General features: G+C 38.7%; 2 protein-coding genes across 6 annotated transcripts in view; one reads left to right on the plus strand and one right to left on the minus strand.

The window, feature by feature from the left end:
• ZYG11A (zyg-11 family member A, cell cycle regulator) overlaps positions 1-21,450 on the plus strand; it is a 74,968-nt gene that overhangs the window by 52,204 nt on the left and 1,314 nt on the right. For 4 of the 5 annotated variants that reach the window (XM_007077422.3, XM_042997189.1, XM_042997188.1 and 1 more), the window contains 7 exons: positions 3,845-3,944; positions 4,041-4,094; positions 8,797-8,958; positions 9,034-9,078; positions 14,065-14,259; positions 17,778-17,839; positions 18,236-18,333. In XM_007077422.3, the coding sequence (XP_007077484.2) occupies positions 3,845-3,944; positions 4,041-4,094; positions 8,797-8,958; positions 9,034-9,078; positions 14,065-14,259; positions 17,778-17,839; positions 18,236-18,333 (716 nt within the window). The remainder of the gene's footprint in view (positions 1-3,844; positions 3,945-4,040; positions 4,095-8,796; positions 8,959-9,033; positions 9,079-14,064; positions 14,260-17,777; positions 17,840-18,235; positions 18,334-21,450) is intronic. The other variant, XM_042997187.1, reaches the window with a different exon arrangement.
• Positions 10,341-21,450, minus strand: part of ECHDC2 (enoyl-CoA hydratase domain containing 2) — a 36,462-nt gene continuing 25,352 nt past the window's right edge. Inside the window, exon 11 of the transcript XR_006221433.1 lies at positions 10,341-10,381. The gene's annotated coding sequence lies outside the window, so the exon portion shown is untranslated. The remainder of the gene's footprint in view (positions 10,382-21,450) is intronic.

The following is a 21,450-nucleotide window of genomic DNA, read 5'->3' on the forward strand; positions in this document are numbered from 1 at the left end:
ATCTGGTACTGCTTCTCTTACATCTTCTTCCTTGCCGTCCAGCACTGGTTTGGAAGCGCTCATCTGTATCAAATTGACATCTGTTAATTCCTCTGGTGTGGTGTCTGTTAACTCTTGAATTTCTCCAAGATCTGTATCTTGAAACTTCACCCCCCACCTTTTTTTGGCCATATCTACAGTGTCTTTCATGATTTCCTTGATTGGCTGTCATAAATCCTATAAAGTCATACACAGCAAATGGATACAGTTTTCTCCAGCAGAAATTTATTGTCTCAGGCTTGATGGCTTTTATGGCTTTTCCTGTAACAATAGTTGCACCTTCGATGGTGTAATACTTCCAGACTTTCATGATGTTCTATTGGGATTCTCTTCCAAAATGTTGACAGTCCTTCCATAGAGTACTGTGTGTAATGAGCCTTAAAGGTCCCTATCACCCCTGATCTAGAGGCTGAATTAGAGACCCTGTGTTTGGGGGCAGATAGACCACTTCAGTGCTTGAAATCATGGGGTTCTGGGGGCCAGGGGAATTATCCAATATGAAAAGAATTTAAAAAAATTTTTTAGTGTTTGTTTATTTTTTGAGAGACAGAGTCAGTGCAAACGGGGTAGGGGCAGAGAGAGAGGGAGACCCAGAATCTGAAACAGGCTCCAGGCTCTGAGCTGTCAGCACAGAGTCCTACGGGAGGCACGAACCCACAAACCACGAGATCATGACCTGAGCCAAACTGGACGCTCAACTGACTGAGCCACCCAGGCACCCCAATATGAAGAGAATTTTAAAGGCAGTCCTTTATTGGCAAGGTAATTCCTGACTTCAGGGACAAAGTATGGAACCAATCCATAAAAAGGATTCTTGTCCAGGCCTTCTTGTACAACCAAAAGACTAGCATCCTATGTTTATCTTTTCCCTTCAAGTCTTTGGAGTTAGCAGCTTTATGGTTAAAGGCAGTTCTTATCGTAAAACTGACTGCATTTGTACAAAACAGTAGAGTTAACCTATTCTTTCCTGCCTTAAGTCAAACCTCTTTCTAAAAAGCAAACTATCTTTGCTGGCATTAAATTTTGCAATTTTAGGGGCACCTGGACTGGCTCAGAAGTACCTGAGGCTTTTTTTTTTTTTTTTTTTTAAGTTTATTTATTTATTTTGAGAGAGAGAGCACACGTGTCAGCAGGGAAGGTGTAGTGAGAGAGCCAGTGCAGAGCCTGATGCGGGGCTCAAACTCGTAAACCATGAGATCACGACCTGAGCCGAAGTCAACAGTCGGATACTCAACAGACTGAGCCTCCCAAGAGCCTTGGAAGAACATATGACTTTTGATCTCAGGGTTGTGAGTTTGAGCCCACTGGTTGTAGAAATTACAAAAAATAAACTTAAATTTTTTTTTGCAGTTTTAGATCCTTTCCCTTCCTTTTCCTTTAACTTGTCATATGGTCACTTTTTCTCAAGTCGTATTAGAGTCTATAACTATGCTTTTCTTATGGCAATCCCTGCCCACATAAAAGCTGCATTTTCAATAAGATAAAAGGGTGTTTTGCAAAAAAGCATAAGGTTTCATGACAGCTGGCATAGCTGCAGCAACACCTTCACCAATTTCTCTTTTCTTTTCTTTCTTTTTTACTGTGGTCTTTATTCTGGATTCATTTATGAAATGATGGGCACCCCAGCTGCAGTCTTCAATCTATGGTAGATATCAGGCAGTTCAACTTTTTCTTGTAATGGCATGATTTTTCTTTGTTTCTAGGGAGCACTTCCAACATCATTAGTGGCATTTTTATATGGGTCTCATGGTGTTATTCAGGGTTTATAATATTTTACTAAACAGTGAAAAATATGTGAGTACTGCAAGAGATTGCTTTTTACTGCTATATGCAGTTTACTGGATGGAAAACTGATCATGTCGAGTGATTAATGTTGCAGGGCATTTTAAGTGGATATACACACACACTTGAGCTCATTGTAATGTTAACAGGAGGTGGCTGTGAAATAATTACGGTAGTACAGTATGTAGTACAGATAACTATATAGTTACTTAATACTGTATGTTTGTTTACATTTCTGTTGACTGGTGCTATGTATGGTCTATAAGTGTTTGTGTAAGTTTCAATAAATTTTAACCTTTTATGGTAGATGTGTATACATTTTATGGTAATAGTAAAAGAAACCAGTAACAAGTATCCATGTATGTTTTGTATAGTTATAAATCCCTAACTTTTTCTTATTTTTTTTGATATTTCTGGGCTATGAGGTTTATTTGTGAGTTTTTTCAAATTGTTGCAAATCTGCAAAAAAATTTTCCATTGTGTCTATTGAAAAAAACTCTGTGTTTAAGTGGACCACAATAGTTCAAACCTATGTTGTTCCAGGGTCAACTGTGCTTGCAAATATTGTCTCTCAAAGTGATTCCAGTTCAGGGTAGTAAGTGTCAAGAACATGGGCTCCAGAGAGTCAAACATACTTGAAGTTTGACTCATTTGTAAAAGTTTCCTCATTTGTAAAATAGTGACTCTTATGAGGATTAGACATGATAATGTTTGTAAAGTACTTATCAGGGTGCCTAGCTTAAGAAGTAGAGCCTGTTTAGGGGTGCCTGGGTGATGACTCAGTAAGTTGAGTGCCTGACTCTTGATTTCGGCTCAGGTCATGATGCCAGGATTGTGTGTCTGAGCCCTGCATCAGGCTCTGTGCTGAGCTCAGAGCCTGCTTAAGATTCTCTCTCTCTCTCTCTCTCTCTCTCTCTCTCTCTCTCTCTCTCCCTCTCCCGTACCTCTGCTTCTCTCTCCAGCTTGCACTTTCCTTAAAAAAAAAAGTCTCTTCTAAGTATAGTCATTCTTTTTGTTACTATTTTATTGAAAATAATTGAGAAAATCATCATCCTGGACTCCAAAGGGACTCCTTTTGAGGCCTTTATATAGTCTTCCAGATTCATGAGCTCAGAAACATTTATAATAGTTGCTGCTAACAGCAGAAAAATTCAGCACAGGCTGACATGAACAAAGCCTGTGGTATGTGGGTGTGGAGTGTTAGGCTAAGCCATTCTCAAATCTAACTGAAATGCGTACTTAAAATGGGAGTTGACTTTTAAAGTTAGGGTCTTCCTCATTAAAAGGGTCTTCCTCATTAAAAAGAAAAAATTGATTTCAGTCTTCTCTTGAAAGTTAGAAGATCTTTCTCATCTCAGTCTTCATTCCTACAATTGTGGTCAATAGGAGCTAACTACTATCTGCCTCTATTAAAGGGTATGAATTCTCTTTAGCTATGTGCTTTGTTTGCTATCCCATTTTAGCACTGTCTACAATTCATATTACAAATTACTACTTGTTGGGTGGGTTCTTCCCATTTTTCAGACCCATGAAAGTAGGAACTGAATGGTAAGTTTTTCCTAGGTCTGCTAATCTTACTTTGTTTAAAAAAAAATTTTTTTTTAACGTTTATTTATTTTGAAGGAGAGAGAGCATGAGCAGGGGAGGGACAGAGAGAGAGGGAGACACAATCTGAAGCAGGCTGCAGGCTCTGAGCTGTCAGCACAGAGCCCAGCGAAGGGCTCAAACTCCTTAGCTGTGAGATCATGACCTGAGCCAAAGTCAGATGCGTAACCGACTGAGCCACCCAGGCGCCCCTGCCTGCTAAACTTACTTTGAATTCTGTGCATTTTGCTTACATTCTTATTTGCCTACTGTCCTCTTCCTCTTCTGACCTTCTCTTCTTTTTGCCAGATGCTCTTGATTTTCATGCCTGAGGGTTTAGAAATCCAAGATACAGGGTTTGTTGGGGAGGTTAAGTGATTTCTTCTCTCCTCATGTACTGTTTAAAACTTCATTGTGAGAAAAAAAACTGGTTTTTCAGGTTTGATGCTGCCAAGTTTGTTATGAGATGGCTTTGTAAGCATGAGAACCCCAAGATGCAAACAATGGCAGTGAGCATCACCTCTATTCTAGCCCTGCAGGTATGTGATTGCTAAAGTCCAGATTTCTCTCCTGAGTCTTGATGGTGCTCTGATAGATGGCCAATGTTTTACTTTCGGCTTTTTGTTTGCTTACAGCTCTCATCTGAGCAAACTGCACAGCTTAAGGAAGAGCTCTTCATGGCAGTTAAGGTAAGTTGATTGTCGCTTTTATAACCCTTTTTTTTCCAATAAAAAAACCTATGAACATAATTTTAAAAGTATAATCATTCTAAAAGGCTTATAAATGAAAACTCTCTAAAGACCTGCTCCCCAAAAGAAACTACTTTCTACTCTTAGAGCTATTTCTTTTGGTATTTACCTCCACATCTCGAAATAAAATGCTTTTAACTTGATTTATCAATTTTATATGTTTTTTAGTGATTCTGCTGCTATAGTAAATAAGAACGTAGCTCTCCCACATGTATCTTTAAAGAATTTTTTTACATGTATGTATGTATGTATGTAATTTATTTTAGAGAGAGAGGGAGGGATGGAGGGAGGTATCCGCAGAGAGAGAGAGGGAGAGAGAGAATCCCAAGCCGACTCTGCGTGGACAGATGCATGTATTCAACACAGGGCTCAATCCCACGAACTATGAGATCATGATCTGAGTCAAAATCAAGAGGTGGACACTTAACCAACTGAGCCACCCAGGTGCTCCTCTCCTACATGTATCTCTATAAATTATCTCCTTTCCCAATAAATTAATATCCTAATTTTTATTCAGTAATCAGTATTAACCTTACGATTATGCTAATACTGCTCACTAAAAAATGTACATCATTGTTTTATTTTGCACTTGTTTTGAGCAAGTAATACCATCCCCCTTCCCCCTCCAAACATTTGTTTCCTGTGAACTGTTTTCATAGCCTTGATAGGTTTCCTTTTTTTTTTTGTTTTGTTTTGTTAATGTTTATTTATTTTTGAGACAGAGAGAGACAGAGCATGAACGGGGGAGGGTCAGAGAGAGAGGGAGACACAGAATCTGAAACAGGCTCCAGGCTCTGAGCAGTCAGCACAGAGCCCGATGCAGGGCTCGAACTCACAGACCGCGAGATCATGACCTGAGCTGAAGTCGGACGCTTAACCGACTGAGCCACCCAGGCGCCCCGATAGGTTTCCTTTTTTTAAAAAATTAATTTATTTATTTTGAGAGAGAGAACCACTTGAGTGGAGGAGAGGCAGAGAGAGGGGGGACGAGGTCCGAGGTGGGCTCTTCGCTAACAGCGGAGAGTCTGATGTAGGGCTTGAATTCAGGAACCATGAGACAATGACCTGAGCCACCCAGGAGCCCCTGTTTTCCCTTTTGGGTTGCTGGCTTTCTTATGATTTATAAGACTTTGCTATATATTAAGGAATTGAGCCTTTTGACTCTGATGTGAGATGCATGTATTTTCCCTAGTTGGCTGTTTGATTATTTGTACTTTATTTATGACATGTTTTGCCATGCAGTAATTTAAAAATGTTTATAGGTTTAAATTTATCATTCTATTTCTCTGGCATTGATGGCACAGTTTGAAAGTATTTCTGTGCTCCACAGAGTATATTTTAAAATTTTCTCATGATTTTTATCTGTGGTTTCCTTTCTTTTAACATGTAAATTCTTGATTTACTTAAAGCCTTTTTTTTTGGGGGGGGGGTTATGTTGTAAGGGTCTGTGCTTCTTCTCAATGTCTGCCTCTGCACCTTTTGTTGAACAAATTATCTTTTCTCCACTGTTATACATTGCTACCTCTATCATATATTAAATTCCCTTCTCTATTTGCATCTGTTTCTGGACTTTGTGCTGTGTTAATTTGTATGTCTGTTTATATGCTGATACCACACTTTTTATTTACTAGTTTTATAAATTCCTTAATAGTTAAGATCTTGAGTTTCTATTTTTCTTATGTTTTATTTTTGTGGGTTTTTTTTATTGTTATTGTTGTTTTTGAGAGAGAGAGGGTGCAGAAGAGGGGTAGAGAGAAAGAGGGAGATACACAATTCGAAGCCGGCTCCAGGCTCTCAACTGTCAGCACAGAGCCTGTCACGGGGCTCAGTCCCGTGAACTGTTAGATCATGAGTTGAGGCAAAATCAAGAGTCAGACACTTAACTGACTGAATCACCCAGGCGTCCCTCTTTTTTTTTTTTTAATGTGAACACCAGAACTGGCTTTTCTTGTTTTAAACAAGCTTTGTTTTCTTTGGGATTATGTTAAATTTACAGATTTACTTAGAAGAATTGACCTCTCTTTGATACTGATTTTTCCTTCTGAGAATAGGAGATGTTACTCCCTTTATTTGGTCTTCTATGTCCCCCAGATGTACACGGGTGTTGTCTTAATGTTGATAATTCTGTATTTCTTAAATTTATTCCTAAAGTTTTTACCTTTTGCATTGCTGTCACAAGTAGAATCTTACGAGTATTTGATATGTAGTCAGTAGGTTTGGGGGATAAAAATCAAGAATGACTTTAGACATGTTAATTTCTGCAATGCTTGAGATGTCACAGAGGCAGTTTGATATGGGGCACAGCTCAGAGTATTGGGTAAGAATAATTTGAGTCCTCAGTTCTGATACGGGATATAATCACCTGGAGAGTGTGGAGTGCATATAGAGTAAATAGAAGGACTGAAATGAGTGTGTTAGAAAGAAGAACAAGCCGGGGAAGGAGAGTGGAGTTGTGTTGAAAATGAGAAAACCAAGAAAGAGTGATGTCTTAGAATCCAAGAGAATTATTTCCAGAAAAATTGAGCAGTCATGTCAGATGCTATTGAGTGGTTGAGTGAGATGGACAGAGAGGTGCCAGTTGGATTTGGCAGGATGGAAGTCATTAGTCATCTTGTTTACATTATTTTAGTGGAGTAGTGGGACAGAGCCTGTTTGGACTACAATGATGAGCAAATGGGAGGTGCAACACGGAAGCAACTTTTTGATATACTTTAATGAGAAAAAAAGAAAGGAAGATACTACATGGGGCCAGCAATTGGTTTTTTCCAAGATCTATTCTACGCCCTTGAAAACATTTCTGAAAAAAAAGGAGAAATTGATGGCAATGGCAATAAAGAGGGAAGTAATTTGGTGCCAAATCTTTGTGTGTGTGCAGGAATTGTGTATAGAACAGGAGTAAAGATGTTCGCTTTAGACTAAAGCAGAAGGGAAAGCGGGGTGCGTTGATATATGTGTAGGTAGGCTGGTAGATTTTGTCAGGAGGAACAGCAGTAGTTCGTGAAAAACTAGATGAGGTGATCGAGTGAGAGGTGTAAAAAGATGGTGAGTAAAGTCGGAGGGGAGAGGGAATGATGAAAGAAGAGTGGTCTTGGGAGCAAATTCATTGAGAAATCCAGTAGAATTCCCAGATACAGTTGAATGCCCTCTTCAGAGTGTTCTGGCAGATATTGAAGATGAGACTCGAGCAGTCTTTTTCAGGATTCTAGGGCATAAAGTAGGGTGTTTGAGGCAGCAGTTTCGTCAAGATGATGTGATGGAGTTGCTGGGAATGGTTAACAGGAACAGACAGAGATACAGAATAGAGCGAGATAGAGAGCAGGTCCTGAAGTAACACGGAGGGAAGAGCAGCCCTGTAGTTCTCGGAGAAACAATTTTGGAAATGTTACCAAAAATTCAGGCTTTAGGTGAAAACAAGCCATGTTCAGCCACTAGTCATAAGACCTTAGATAATTTATTTATCTTCTCTGTGCCTCAGATTCTTCATCTGAAAACTGGCATCATCTGAAAAACAGGCATCTGTCATAGGAGTAATATTTTGCAGTTATTTTGAATGTCATTAAGGTAAAAATATATAAAGCATCTAACCACGGGCCTGGCCACATTCGTTATTATTGTCAGGGTCAGCCTCACTTCCCCTGCTCCCTCCCTTGCCTTTGCGGCCATTCACCCCATTGGGTGTCTGAATGATTGCTACCAATGCTGTGTGTCACTCTTACACTTCCCTCTTGGTTTTCACAGCTTTATTTTTGTGATAAATTCTCTCGATACATTCTCTCCTGATTGGGTAAAATTTTTGAGGTGGTCTCATTCCTCCTGAAAACAGACATACTCTGCTTTGTTCAGTGCTGTTTTACTTTATGTGTTTTCATTAGGTGGTTAGGTGAAAATGGCTATCCTTTCCCTCTCTCACAACAGTCTAATATGCTTGCAGGAAAGTGAGGATACTAGCTTCACTTGTGTCCAAAATTATTCTGATATGAAACGGGGTTTTGGAATCTCTGTTAAAGTGAGCCAATGATTTCTTTATTATGACATATGGTTGTAGTACTGGTGTTACCCTCTAGCCATACTGATCTGCTCAAGTGTGCTCAAGAACAGCACACTTTTTCTCTGCCTGGCATACTCCCTCCCCCTCTATGTCTCCACTCCTTGCTTAACTCATTATCTTTCTTTCTCTTCTGGTCTCATTTGTTTCAGTATACATATTACCTTTGCATGGAGGTTTCCTTTTCCTGCCTTTTCTAAAGTAAATTCTTAGGCTTTTATGTATTTCGTTCAGAACATTTTCCCAAACTTAAAATTCTTTTATTTAGTTGAGAGAAAAACCAACATTTTTTTTTAATCTGTCGCTCTTACCTGAGGTGTTGACCAACCATGCTCAATAAATGAATAATGGAATAGCTAATATGTACTTGATTATGAGTCTTATTAACAAGGACCAAGAACTAGATTAAGTGCTCATTAAAGCTGAATTGTTTTTTTCTTTTAATCTTCATAAAAATCTTAGGAGTTAGGTATAACTCATTATATAGAGAATAAATGGATCACAGAGCTATTAAGTGGTAGAACAACTATTGCTTTTCTTATGTTGTAATTGAGTTAGTCACTGGGGCATCTAACCCTTTGTCTCTTTGGTTTTTAGGAACTTCTAGCAATAGTAAAACAAAAGACTACTGAAAATTTAGATGATGTCACCCTCTTGTTTACTTTGAAAGCACTTTGGAATCTTACAGATGAGTCTCCAGCTGCCTGCAGTCACTTTATAGAAAATCAAGGATTGGCAATCTTCATCCAAGTCTTGGAGGTGGGAAGACAGGATTGAGTTTATATGTAAAGTTCTTTTTTTCATGGTAAAGTAACCTGTATATTCTTTTGACAGACTTTTTCAGAGTCAGCAATACAAAGCAAAGTACTTGGTCTTTGGGTAAGGTGAATTGTTTCAGTTAATTCTGATTTCTAAAAAAAAAAATAAACTAACAGTTATGTAGCACCTACTATATGCTAGGCACTATTGTAAGCAATTTTCTGTGTGTTAATTCATTTAGTGTTCACGTGATTCCCTATAAAATAATACCACATCAGTCCTCTTGCTCTGAACAAACTACAGCTTAAAACAACAGCCATTTTATTTACTTTTGAATCTGTGAGTCAACAATTTGAACTCCGTGTAGCCGTACAGTTCTTCTGGTCTCAGTAATTCCAGTGGAGTTATTCATGTTGCTGTAGTCATCTGGTGGCTCAACTAAGGCTAGGTGTGCTAAGATGGCCTAACTCTCACTGTGACAGTTGGTACAGGTTGTTAGTTGGGCCTTGTATCTCCGTGGGCGATGACTTCTTCTCCTCTTCCCCTTTCCCTTCTTCTTCTTCTCTCCCCCTCCCTAACCCCCAGGGAGTTCTGTGCCCAATGTGGGGCTTGAATTTATGACCCTGAAATCAAAAGTTGCATGCTCTACTGACTGAGTCAGCCAGGCACCCCTGTCACCCTGGGCTTGTTTCAGTTTCAGGGTAGCGCTAGAAGGCAAGTCCCACTGTGCAAGTGCTTCTTAAACCTCTGCTTATGTCACGTTCTCTAATGTCTCATTGGGCAAAGCACACTAGGTGGCCTGGGGTGTTTCCCAGTAATCACTTCTCCAACTCTCAGTAACAACTGGGTATGCTCCAATTCAGTTCAATTCCTTTCTTACACTACCTACCTAAGTTATCCTAAGTTATCCAAGTTAAAGGGCTCAGGTTCATAAGACTGCCCCACTTCAGTTGCCAGTTTTAAGTCTTGGACCACCCATACCTTTGACCATCTGGCTATAAATTAGGAGTGTCCATGACCCCTTCCTCAGGTTGATAATTTGCTAGAATGGCTCACAGACTCCAGAAGGCATTTTGCTTGATATTGTCAGTTTATTATAAAGGATACAACTCAGAAACAGTGAAATGGAAGAAAGATATAGGGCAAGGAAGGATGAGTGCATGCAGAGCTTTCATACTCTGTCTGGGCACACCACCCTCCCAGCACCTTAATGTGTTTACCAATTCAGAAGTTCTCTAAACCCATCGTTTAGGATTTTTTATGGAGGTTTCATCACATAGGCATGACTGATCATTAATTCAATCTTCAGTTCCTCTCTCCTCCTCCAGAGGTTGTGGGGTGGGGCTGAAAGTCCGAGGCTTCTAATTAAGGTTTGGTTTTTTTTGGCAACCAGTCCCCATCCTGAAGTTATTTATTTAGTTGCCTACCAAATAAAGAACAAAGATGCTCTGATTACTCTTATCACTTGGGAAATTCCAAGGGATTGAAGACTTCTCTTTCAAGAACTGGCAACAAAGACCAAATATATATTTATTATATGTCCATGCTTAAGCCCACATTAAAGGAGGTGGCCACCCCTTGATGGGAGGAGCAGTGAAGTCACATGGCTAAGTCACATAGAGATAGGAAAAGTTGTGTTATGTTCTATTTATCCTGTTACCTAAGTAGTAGGAGGCAGAATCAAATATCAAACTCAGGCAGCCTAGCTGTAGACCCTCTGATATTAACCACTTTACCATACTTTTTTATCAAGGTAATCAATTCTTTAGAAATTTCTTTGATTATATTGTTATACTACCTCTCAATCAGGATATCCATAATTGAGAAATTTCTTTGTTTCCAGAAGATAAAGGTGAACATTTACAAAAAGTAATGAAGACATACTGTTAAGTCCTTGCAGTTTGCCATGCATGAAATACATCCAGCTGATGGTCCTTCAGTGTTGGGGAGGTAGTGTTAGACAGGTATATGAATAATTTTCTGATTTAAGAGGGACTGTGGTAAGTGCTAGAAAAGCACAAAGTCTAGTGGAAGCTTTTGATTCTAGAGCATGCACTCCTTGAAAGCAGGGACTGTGTCTTTACTTTAGTATCCCTAGCACCTATAGGACTTGGAACAGAGTAGAGGGGATTAAATGATTAATATTGGAAATCTTAATATTGGAAGGTACAAAAAAGTAGGAAGATAGAGGACAAAAGAAGTAGGAGACAAAGCTCTTTGGCTAGGGAAGATGAGAAAATGTAATCATTTAAGGGATACTGTAATAAAGAATATCTGGAATTTTGGCAGAAGTTGGGAAAAGCAATAAATAAGGCCAGAAAGGTGGATTGAAGCCTCATATATGCTATATAAAGCTAAGTGTCCTACTATTAGCTAGCCTTTTCTAAAAGATCTTTTACTTTTTTCTGAGAGCCTCTCAGAATGCTGAGAGTTTTTGAGGATGCCTCCTTTCCTTCCTTTTTCTGAGTGAAGAAGACCCACATTCTCCTGTAGCTTCCATCTCTTCTCAACATTTTGTTCATAGACTATTGGAATGAAAAAGGTACTAGAAAAGTAGCCTCTGCCAAGCTTATAAGAGAAATTGTGATTCATCTAAGGTGTCCTCAGTTATAGTAAGGATGCTGTCATGTTGTCTCTCCTTGTCTGGGGCTTCCATCTGATCGACTTAATGCTGAAATCCTACTATTGATGAGGGTATGTATAGATAGCTTTGGGGAAAACGGGGGGGAAATCTCACAATAGTGCAGTTTCTGCTGAAATCAATAGGGTATAGCTGGTCTTGTAAAAAAAAAACAAACCTGGGGTAAGTGATCTCAAAATAATTTAGTTTTCTGCATAGTGCTGTATGATGCTATTTTGAACATACTAGTCTCTAGGGTATACTTTTCTGAAAACCACTTCAGAAGGAACAGTAACTGCTGTGTTCAATTTGACTATGTGTTTCACTTCTAAACCTTTGTGTTTTCATCTGTGTGGTAGACAGACCCTAAGGTGATTCCTAGTGATTCTGATTTCTTCTTGGTGTTCACGTCTTTGTAAAAGTCCTCCTCTCAAATGTGGGCAGGAACTGTGACTTGCTTCTAACGAATAGAATATAGCAAAGATGATAGGATATCAGTTCTGTGATTATGTTATGGTGTGTAGACAGTAGACCCCTTCCCCTTATCCATAGTTTCAGTTACTCACAGTCTGGAAGCAGGTGATCCTCCTGAGGAATGGTCCAAAGGTCAGTAGTAGCCTAATGCTATGTCACATGCTTACGTCATCCACCTTTTTTTGTCTTGTCATATAGGCATTTTGTCATCTCCTCACAAGCAGAAGAAGAGTGAGTACAGTGAAATAAGATATTTGAGAGAGGGTGCTGGGTGGCTCAGTCGGTTAAGCATCTGGCTCTTGATTTCAGTTCAGGTTATGGTCTCACAGTTTGTGAGTTTGAGCCCCACATCAGGCTCTGTACTGACAGAGCAAAACCTGCTTGGGATTCTCTCTCTGCCCCTCCCCCCGCTCATGTGTTTTCTCTCTCTCTCAAAATAAATAAATAAGCTTTAAAAAGATATTTTGAGAAAGAGACCACATTCATGTAAATTTTTTTTTTTTTTTTTTTTTTTTTTTTTTTTTTAAGAGAGCGAGAGAGAGCACAAGCAGGTGAGGGGCAAGAGACAGACTCCCAAGTGGGCTCTGCACCATCAGTGCAAAGCCCAATGTTGGGCTTGAACTCAAACCATGAGATCATGACCTGAGCCAAAACCAAGAGTCGGACACTTAACTCAGTGGCGGACTGAGCCACTCAGGTGCCCCTATAACAGGGGCATGTAATAAAAGTTACATGAGGGGCACCTGAGTGGCTCAGTTGGTTAAGTGCCCAACTCTTGATCTCAGCTTAGGTCATGATCTCATGGTTCATGAGTTTGAGCCCTTCGTCGGGCTGTGCGCTGACAGCATGAAGCCTGCTTGGGATTCTCTCTCTCTCCCTCTCTTTTTGCCCCTCCCCTGCCCATGCTCTCTCTCTCTCAAAATAAATAAACTTTAAAAAAACAGACAAAAGTAAACAATATATTGTTATGATTATTCTATTATTGTTAATCTCTTACTGGGCCTAATTTACACATTGAACTTTATCATAGGTATGTTTGTGTAGAAAAAACAGTATATTATAGAATTTGATACTGTTTGTGGTTTCAGGCATATCCATTGGGGGTCTTAGAACATATCCCCCTCTGATTTAGGGGTACTATGGTGTTAATCCCTCTTGCTAATAGACTTGCTAGAGAGACTCTTCCATGTATTTGAAAAAGCAAGCTGCCAAGAAGTAAGTAGTTGGAGAAAGAAGCCCCTGTGGGAAGTAACTATGGGCAGCTTCTAGGAGCTAAGGGTGGCCTCCAGCAAGAAAACGAAACCCTCAATCTTAATGAATGTGGCCAACAGTTTGTAAGCTTGGAAGTAAGTTTCCTTCCAGTGGAGCCCCCAGATGAGAATGCAGCCCAGCCAGCACTTTGTGGCTTTTTGAGACCTCAGAGTAGAAGAGCCACCTAAGCCATGGATGAACTCCTGGCCCACAAAAACTGAGAGAGAAAAAATGTATGTTGTTTTAAGCCACCAAGTTTGTGGCAGTTTGTTAAACAGCATAGAAACCTAATATATAAAATAAAATACTACCTGCCTTTCATTGTTACTGTTAAATTTCAAGCTAATGTAACATATAGTAGGCCCTGAGCAATCTTAAGTATTTGAGTCAGGCCTGGATTTTATTCTAGTTCAACTGGTTATTAGCAGTATAAACCTGACAAGTTCTGACTGACAAGTTAAATCTTGCTGAGTGACTTATTTCTTGGTAAAACTATATGAAACATGAAATGAGATAAGGCAGAAAAAAGGACCTTTTTGTTTGTCTAGTACAGTGCCTGGCACTTAGTAAGTGCTCACTCAGTGATTTGTCATTACTGATATCCTCCTCATCAAGGGGTGGGATTGTGGGTTTTAGGCTAAATTGAGAGGGAGGAGGATGGGATGAAGTATCTAAGCTAAGCAGTAGTAAAGGAAGAGAGAATCAGACACTGATTCCTCTCCCTTTCCTATCCCTGATATTTTCTGCTCTTTTACCTGTAGAACAACATAGCTGAAGTTAGAGAACTGTCTTCCAAGCTGGTGACTGAAGATGTGGTGAAACATATTAGCAGCTTGCTCCATAGCAAAGAAATGGAAGTCAGTTATTTTGCTGCAGGCATCATAGCCCACCTGACATCTGACACACAGCCCTGGATGTCCCATGACCTTCAGAGGAGTGCTCTTCTCCAGGATTTGGTACAAGGACCATTCATTCTTCTTTACAAACTGTGTCGTGATCTCTTCTTGCAGGAGACTTACTTTTCTAGTTTTAAGAATTTTACTTTATTATTATTATTTTATATTTCAGAAAGAGAGAGAGACAGAGTGTGGGCAGAGGAGGGGCAGAGAGATGGGGGAGACACAGAATCCGAAGCAGGCTCCAGGCTCTGAGCTGTGCGCACAGAGCCTGACATAAGGTTCGAACCCACAGACTGTGAGATCACGACCTGAGCCTAAGTCAGACACTCAACCAACTGAGCTACCCAGGCGTCCCAAGAATTTTAGAAATATGTATTCATTGTAGAAAATGGGAAACATAATAAAAAAGTACAAAGAAAATATTCTAAATCACTCACCGTACAATCAAGCTCTAACCTCTGTTAACACTTTGCTACATTCCTCCTGATATTTTTCTTTTATAAAAGTTACACGTATACACAGTTGAATGTGGCTTTACCAGTTCTCTTTTCCACTTTGAGCTTTTTTTCAAGCTATTTCTTTTGATATTTTCTCCATATCTAAATAACCTCTGTTGCTACTTCATTTTGCAGTTTTAGACATTAATCTGTTCATTCATTTTCCCACTCTGGAAAAAGAAGATTCTTTTTCTCATTTTCCCTATGCGTACCCTTTCCTATACTCCCAAGTATATATATCCTTTCAGTATATTGAAATATATTCCATCTACTTCAGCTTCTTAAGACTTCTTTCCCAGAACTTTCTGTTTTCTTCCATCTGGTCTGCTTATTTGTGTATCTGCTATACTGCTGTCATTCCAGGATATTCCTTTACTGGGGATTCTCTTTACTTCTCTGGTGTTGGATTCCCTGTTTCCTGGATTGCATGCCTTCCTGGTTTTTTGGTGTACTCCCTCATTCTGTTGGATCTTATCTAGTAGCTTCCTCAGAAGAAATGCATGAAATAGAAAATTTCAGACTTTACATGATCTCAGAGTCACGAGATCCGAGCCTCACGTCACACTCTGTGCCGGGCATGGATCCTGCTTAAGCTTCTCTCCTCTCTCCCTCTATCCTCCCAACCTCCCCACCTCCATACTCTCTCTCTCTCACTCTCACTCTCACTCTCACTCTCACTCTCACTCTCTCTCTCTCAAATAAATAAAAAATTCAGACCTTATTTGTTTGAAAGGGCATTATTTTACCTTCATATTTAGTTAGTCACATGGCTGGGTATAGAATTTTAGTTTTGGAATATTTTTATTTCTGAATTTTTAAGTCATTACTTCTTTGTTTTCTCAGTATCACTTTTGAGAAGTCATTTTCCTTCGGAACCTTTAAGATTTTTGTTCTCAAAAATCACACAGTGGTGTGCCTGGATGTAGGTTTATTTTCATCATTATCTTGGATACTAATTGCTCTAGAAGCTTGTTTCCTTCAGTTCTGGGAAATTTCTTTCTCCCTCTCTAGTCTCTTCCTCTTTTTTTCCCCCCGCCTTAGGATTTGGCCTCCCTGGACTCATTTTTCCTTACCTATTTCCCTGTTTTCCTCTTTAAAAAAAATCTTTAAAAATCTCCACTGCTGGGGCATCTGGGTGGCACAGACAGTTAAGTGTCTGACTTTGGCTCAGGTTATGATTTTGAGGTTTGTGAGTTCGAGCTTCGCATTGGGTTCTGCACTGGTGGTGTGAAGCCTGCTTGGGATTCTCTCTCTCCCCACCTCTCTCTGCCCCTTCCTCACTTGTGCTCTCTCTCTCCAAAATAAATAAATAAAAAATCTCCACTCCTATTGGGTTTTGCATTTATATTTGTATTTTATATTTTTTATTATATAATTAACTATTTTAATGTGATTTTATATATTTATATGGTTCATCATATAGTTTAACATATACTTTAAATTTTTTTAATGTTTATTTTTGAGAGAGAGAGAGGAGGACACAGAATCCGAGGCAGGTTCAGGCTCTGAGCTGTCAGCACAGAGCCCAGCGTGGGGCTCAAACTCACGAGCTGTGAGATCATGACCTGAGCTGAAGTCAGAGGCTTAACCAACTGGGCCACCCAGGTGCCCCTTAATTTTTTTTATTTATTTATTTTTTTTTTTGAGAGAGAGAGAGTGTGTGCACACACGCAAGGAGGGGAGGGGCAGAGAGAGAGAGAGAGAGAGAGAGAGAGAGAGAGAGAGAGAGGGGAAATCCCAAGCAGGCTCCGCACTGTCAGTGCAGAGCCCAATGTGGGACTCAATCTCACAATCTGTGAGATCATGACCTGAGCCAAAATCAAGAGCTGGACACTTAACTGACTGAGCCACCCAGGTACCACAGTATATTTATTTATTTTTATAGCTTATAATGTGTTTTTATATATTATGTATAGTTATATATTTGTATTTATATATTTCTATTTTAATTTTCAAGAACTCTCTTTTGTTCTCTGAGTGCTTCTTTTTCATATAATATCTTACTCTTTTCCCATGGTTGCTGTATCTATTATCTCCTTAAAGGTAGTAATGATTAGTTTGGGTTTTGTTTTTGTTTTGTTTTTTTAAATTTTCCTCTTCCTTCAAGGTTTCTGTTTTCTGCAAGTTGCTTTTTCACCCTATTTCTATAGTTTATGTTACAGACTTTCTTAAAGTATATGGAGATCTTCAGCTGTCCACTCACATTTAAGAGTGGAGTTGTTTGGAAGCTAGGTGCAGATGGGTGGAACTTGTCAACTGTGGGCCTCACCTAGCATGATCTGTATTAGTCACTGTCATTGTCATTAGATCTTCTGTGCTGAACTGGTTGGAATTTTCCTCAAGAAGAATCTTCTGTTCTCCTGACTGAAAATGATAAGCTTGGTTCCAATGGTCTGAAATCCCACTAGAGGAAGAGAGTTGAGAGCAAGGGACTCTCAGCATTTATCATTTAGATTTTCACTTCATCCCTGTTTTTAACATGGTACTTCAACCCTTAATTGTTCACAAGGTTGCCCAGTCCAGAAATTTTTATTAGTGGTGGAAAGGAGATATGGGAGTCTTGATTCTTCGGTACTTTCGATCATTCCTCTTGTTTTTAACCCCACCTCTAATCTCACTTCCTAAAGTACTTGGTGTGCCAGATTTTTATGTCTAGGAGTTCTGTTTAAACTGGTTCATTTTTTAATCTTCTCCAGTGCTAGATCTACTAAATCACTCACCATTTTCTTTCTGCTTTGTTCTTGTTTGGTTGCCTTCTTTTAGTTTAAACCATTTATACTATTTCTGGTCATGGGATTTAGGAAAGGAATGGATGCATGCCAAGTCCTGCATCTTTACTCAGAAGCCCCCTCTTATTGCACTGTTTTCCACATGACTTTGTTCCTATTCTACATATTTAATGGTTATCTACTTCATATTTTGGCAGGTAGGTATACCTTAATTTGGGTGATCATTCCCATATTTTGAAGATTTGTTTTTTCATATATATGTAATTATAAATGGCATGAAACAGCCTATTATGGCCTTTTAAAAAGGATGGAATACAATACTAGAATCCTGGTTTCTCTTTTTGTATAGTATGCAACCATCCAGAATTGGCCAAGTTCAAGTTGTAAGATGACAGCGTTGGTGACCTACAGGTAATCTCGTGATGGCGCAGTACTTTTCTTAAAGCTTGTCCTCATTGTACTCACTATGTAGAGACCATGGTACAGTGATAAGATATAGTCAGATAGCCTTATGTTCAAATCCTGTTACTTCGTGATTTTGGGACAATCACTTTTAGGAGATCTCTGAGACTCAGTTTTACTCCTCTGTAAAATGAGGCTTATTGTGTGCAAGATTGAGGATGAAATGAGATACTGAATGTAAAGAGTGTCTAACATAGAATGTAAGTTCTTAAATGTTAGCTTCTGATATATGCTCAACAATACATCTGTCTCAATGAGGAAATGATCCTGTGGAGAGGTTAAAAATAATTATTGTATCACAGATGCTAGCCTGAGTTCTAAATGAACTTCTTTGTGCCTCTTTAGATCCTTCAAGGCATTTTTCCCACTCCTTGGCAACTTCTCTCAACCAGCGGTTCAGCTCTGGGCACTATGGGCAATGTATCATGTCTGCAGTAAAAACCGTATGTATTCAAAACATAGTAGTTTTCCAACTGTTTTTCTGTATAAAGGTTAAGTTCAAGATAGAATTTTGAAAATTTGCTCACCTGTATTGAATTTAACTTTTTTAAAAAATGAAGTTGGAAAATGTTTTTATTAGTTTAAAAAATGTCACAGAATTATAATCTATTTGGGGGTGGATGTCAAGCAGTATAGAAAGTGAAAGTTGGCTCTCACTCCTATTCCCCACAGGCAGGTACTATTAATAATTTGATAATTATAACTATCCTTCCAAATACTTCTCTATACACATACTGTAGTTAGTATATACTATATATAAATAAGGACATTTTTAAACAAAATGGGCTCATTCTGTGCATGCTGCCCTATAGCTGGCTCTTTTCACTCAACAGTTTATCATGAATACTCTGTCTATAGTAATATATACATCTGCCTTTTTGTAATGGTCTGGGGGAGGCTGGAGGGCCAGGAGTCAGGAGGGCCAGGAGTCAGGGGTTGTTTCCTAGCCAGATTAAATGTTTTTACATGTTTGGCTGTTGGGAGAATTGGGGACTTACATTCTTTGCTAAGGATTATTGTAAAATTTTTTGCTTTTATTATAAAAGAATACAGAGTATAATTTTATAGTGAAAAGTTTCAAGAAATAGCTTTTAGAATTAAAATATTAGCTACTAACAAAAGTATAAAATTCCCAAAATAATTTTAACAGACAATGAGAGCTCTGTGCAGTAAACTGAGAAATAATTGAGAAACCTGAAGTAATTATGAGACATACTAGATTCCTAGATGGAAAGACTTTTTAAGAGACACATGTCAAATCTTTTCAGCTTATGAATATGCTGCAATTTAAATGAACGAGTGAGATGAGGGATCTGAAAATTATTCTAAAGTTAACCTGGCAGAATAAACAAGAACTGACCAAGAAAAATGGTTTCTAGGAGCTTGCCCTAACACTTCTCTTTAAATTATAAATAAGTATTGTGAATGGTGTTGGCATATAAACAACTACAGGCAGATCTGTCAGAATAGCTCCGAAATGACTTTGGTTTATAGCAACTAGAAGTTAGTTGAGTACTTTCTCTGTGCCAGGCAGTATTGCAAGGTCGTTATGAGTTAACTCAATCTTCACAACAACGAGAAGGGGGTAGCATTATTATTATTATTCATCTATTACAGATGAGCAAACAAGGCACAGAGAACTTAAGTAACTTACTAAAGTTAAAATAGCAACTGGCAGAGCTCCAGATTACCACTATTAGTTAGACTGCTTAGTATTTCTTCACTATATAGATATAATTATTTAACCAGTCTTCTTTAAATGGATATTGTTTCTAGTCTTTTCTATTATAAGCACTATTTTATTGAATATTAACATATTTATATACATGAATATGGATTAATGTACAATGAAAAATGATATACAAAGACTATATATCTGTAACTCTATCTGTCTATGAATTGAAGATGCACATGTGGGTAATTAAGAGGACAGATGTTAGAACCAGACTGACTACCTGTGCTCTGTTCCCAGTTTCTGCCAGTTACTAATAGTGGGAACTTGAGCAGGTTACTTAACTTCACTGTGCCCCAGTTTCCTTAAGTATAAAATGGGGATGAAAATACCTACTTCATAGAGCTGTGAGAATTAAGTGGGTTGGGGTGCCTGGGTGGCTCAGTTGATTGAGTATCTGACTTCAGCTCAGGTCATGATCTTGTGGTCCATGAGTTCGAGACCTGCATTGGGCTCTGTGCTGACAGCTCAGAGCCTGGAGCCTGCTCTGGATTCTGTGTTGCACTCTCTCTCTCTGTGCCTCCCCCACTCATGTCTGTCTGTCTGTCTCTCCCTCTCTCAAAATAAATAAATAAACATAGAAAAAAATTAAGTGGGTTAATATTCATTAAGCATTTAAAACATTGCTAGGCTCATAGTATTAGCATTTGTGCATAGCATAGTATTAGTTCACGCATAGTACATATCATTTGTTAAGTGTATCATTTTGCAAGTGTGTCAGTTAATCTGCAGAATATTTAGAATTGCTGAGTCAAAATATTAGGAACATGGTGATATTGATAGGCATTTCTAAACTGTTTTCTGGTGAGTTGATTATCAGTTTTCATTCCTGTCAGCAATTTATGAAAGCTTGTCATTCTTACACAATGTTTAATTGAACTTTTTGTTCTTTGCCAATTTAAGGTGAAATGATGGTCTTGCTTAACATTTAAGTTACGTTAACTATCTTTTATTGAAGACTCGTTTTCGTTTCCTTGAATTGTCCATTGATATTCTTTATTCACTTTTTCTCTACTGTTTGTTGATCTTTTTAATTTGAAGGAACTCTTGCAAATATTTTTTCTGCAGTTTATTGTCTTGACTTTGTTCATTATGTTTCATCAGCCTTTTGTTACACAGCCTCTGGACTTCAGGTCACAGTTACACTTTCCAAAATTGATGAAAATTCTCAGCTGTTTAAAGATATTATTCCTCCCCTATACTTTCCTTGTGGGGTGTCTGTCAGAAGTATCTTATACCTTCTCTCACTTTATTCTATCTTATCCTTAAAAAAAACAATTTCCATGTCATTAGATCATTATTTCTCCTTGTGTCTAGTTGGCCTTTGGAATGATTAAGAGAATCCTTTTTAGACTACGTTGTGGACACATTCCTTCAGCAGTTTTGTATTTGCTTCCCTCAGGTGCTCTAGAGGTTTTCCTGGGATTGAACTAATTTTCATATTAACTTCTCACCTCAAGGGTTCCCAGAACATTTAGGCAGTATAAATTCAGATCCTATACCAACTCACTACTGTGGTTATGAATTCTTGGGAAGGATTTCTTCCAACCACGCCTGTATACCCACCTAGAGGCCAAATGTTTTCATTGTCTTATCCCTTCTCTCCTATAGTTCTTTGAGGGGTCAGCTTTATGCACTGATACATATTTATTATATATAGATTGCTTCTAACTTTGTAAGTTGGAACCTAAATTCCTAGATTACTGAAACTGACAGTCCCTTTCTTCCCCGGGATAGCTGCAGATAAAGTTACATGAGCTTAGGTGCTCTCTGCAATCTGTGTCTGGGTCCTGGACAGGTTCTTTACTTTGTACACATGAGTATACAT

Source organism: Panthera tigris, chromosome C1 (genome assembly GCF_018350195.1).
Source record: "Panthera tigris isolate Pti1 chromosome C1, P.tigris_Pti1_mat1.1, whole genome shotgun sequence".
In the NCBI taxonomy this organism is placed as follows: domain Eukaryota; kingdom Metazoa; phylum Chordata; class Mammalia; order Carnivora; family Felidae; genus Panthera; species Panthera tigris.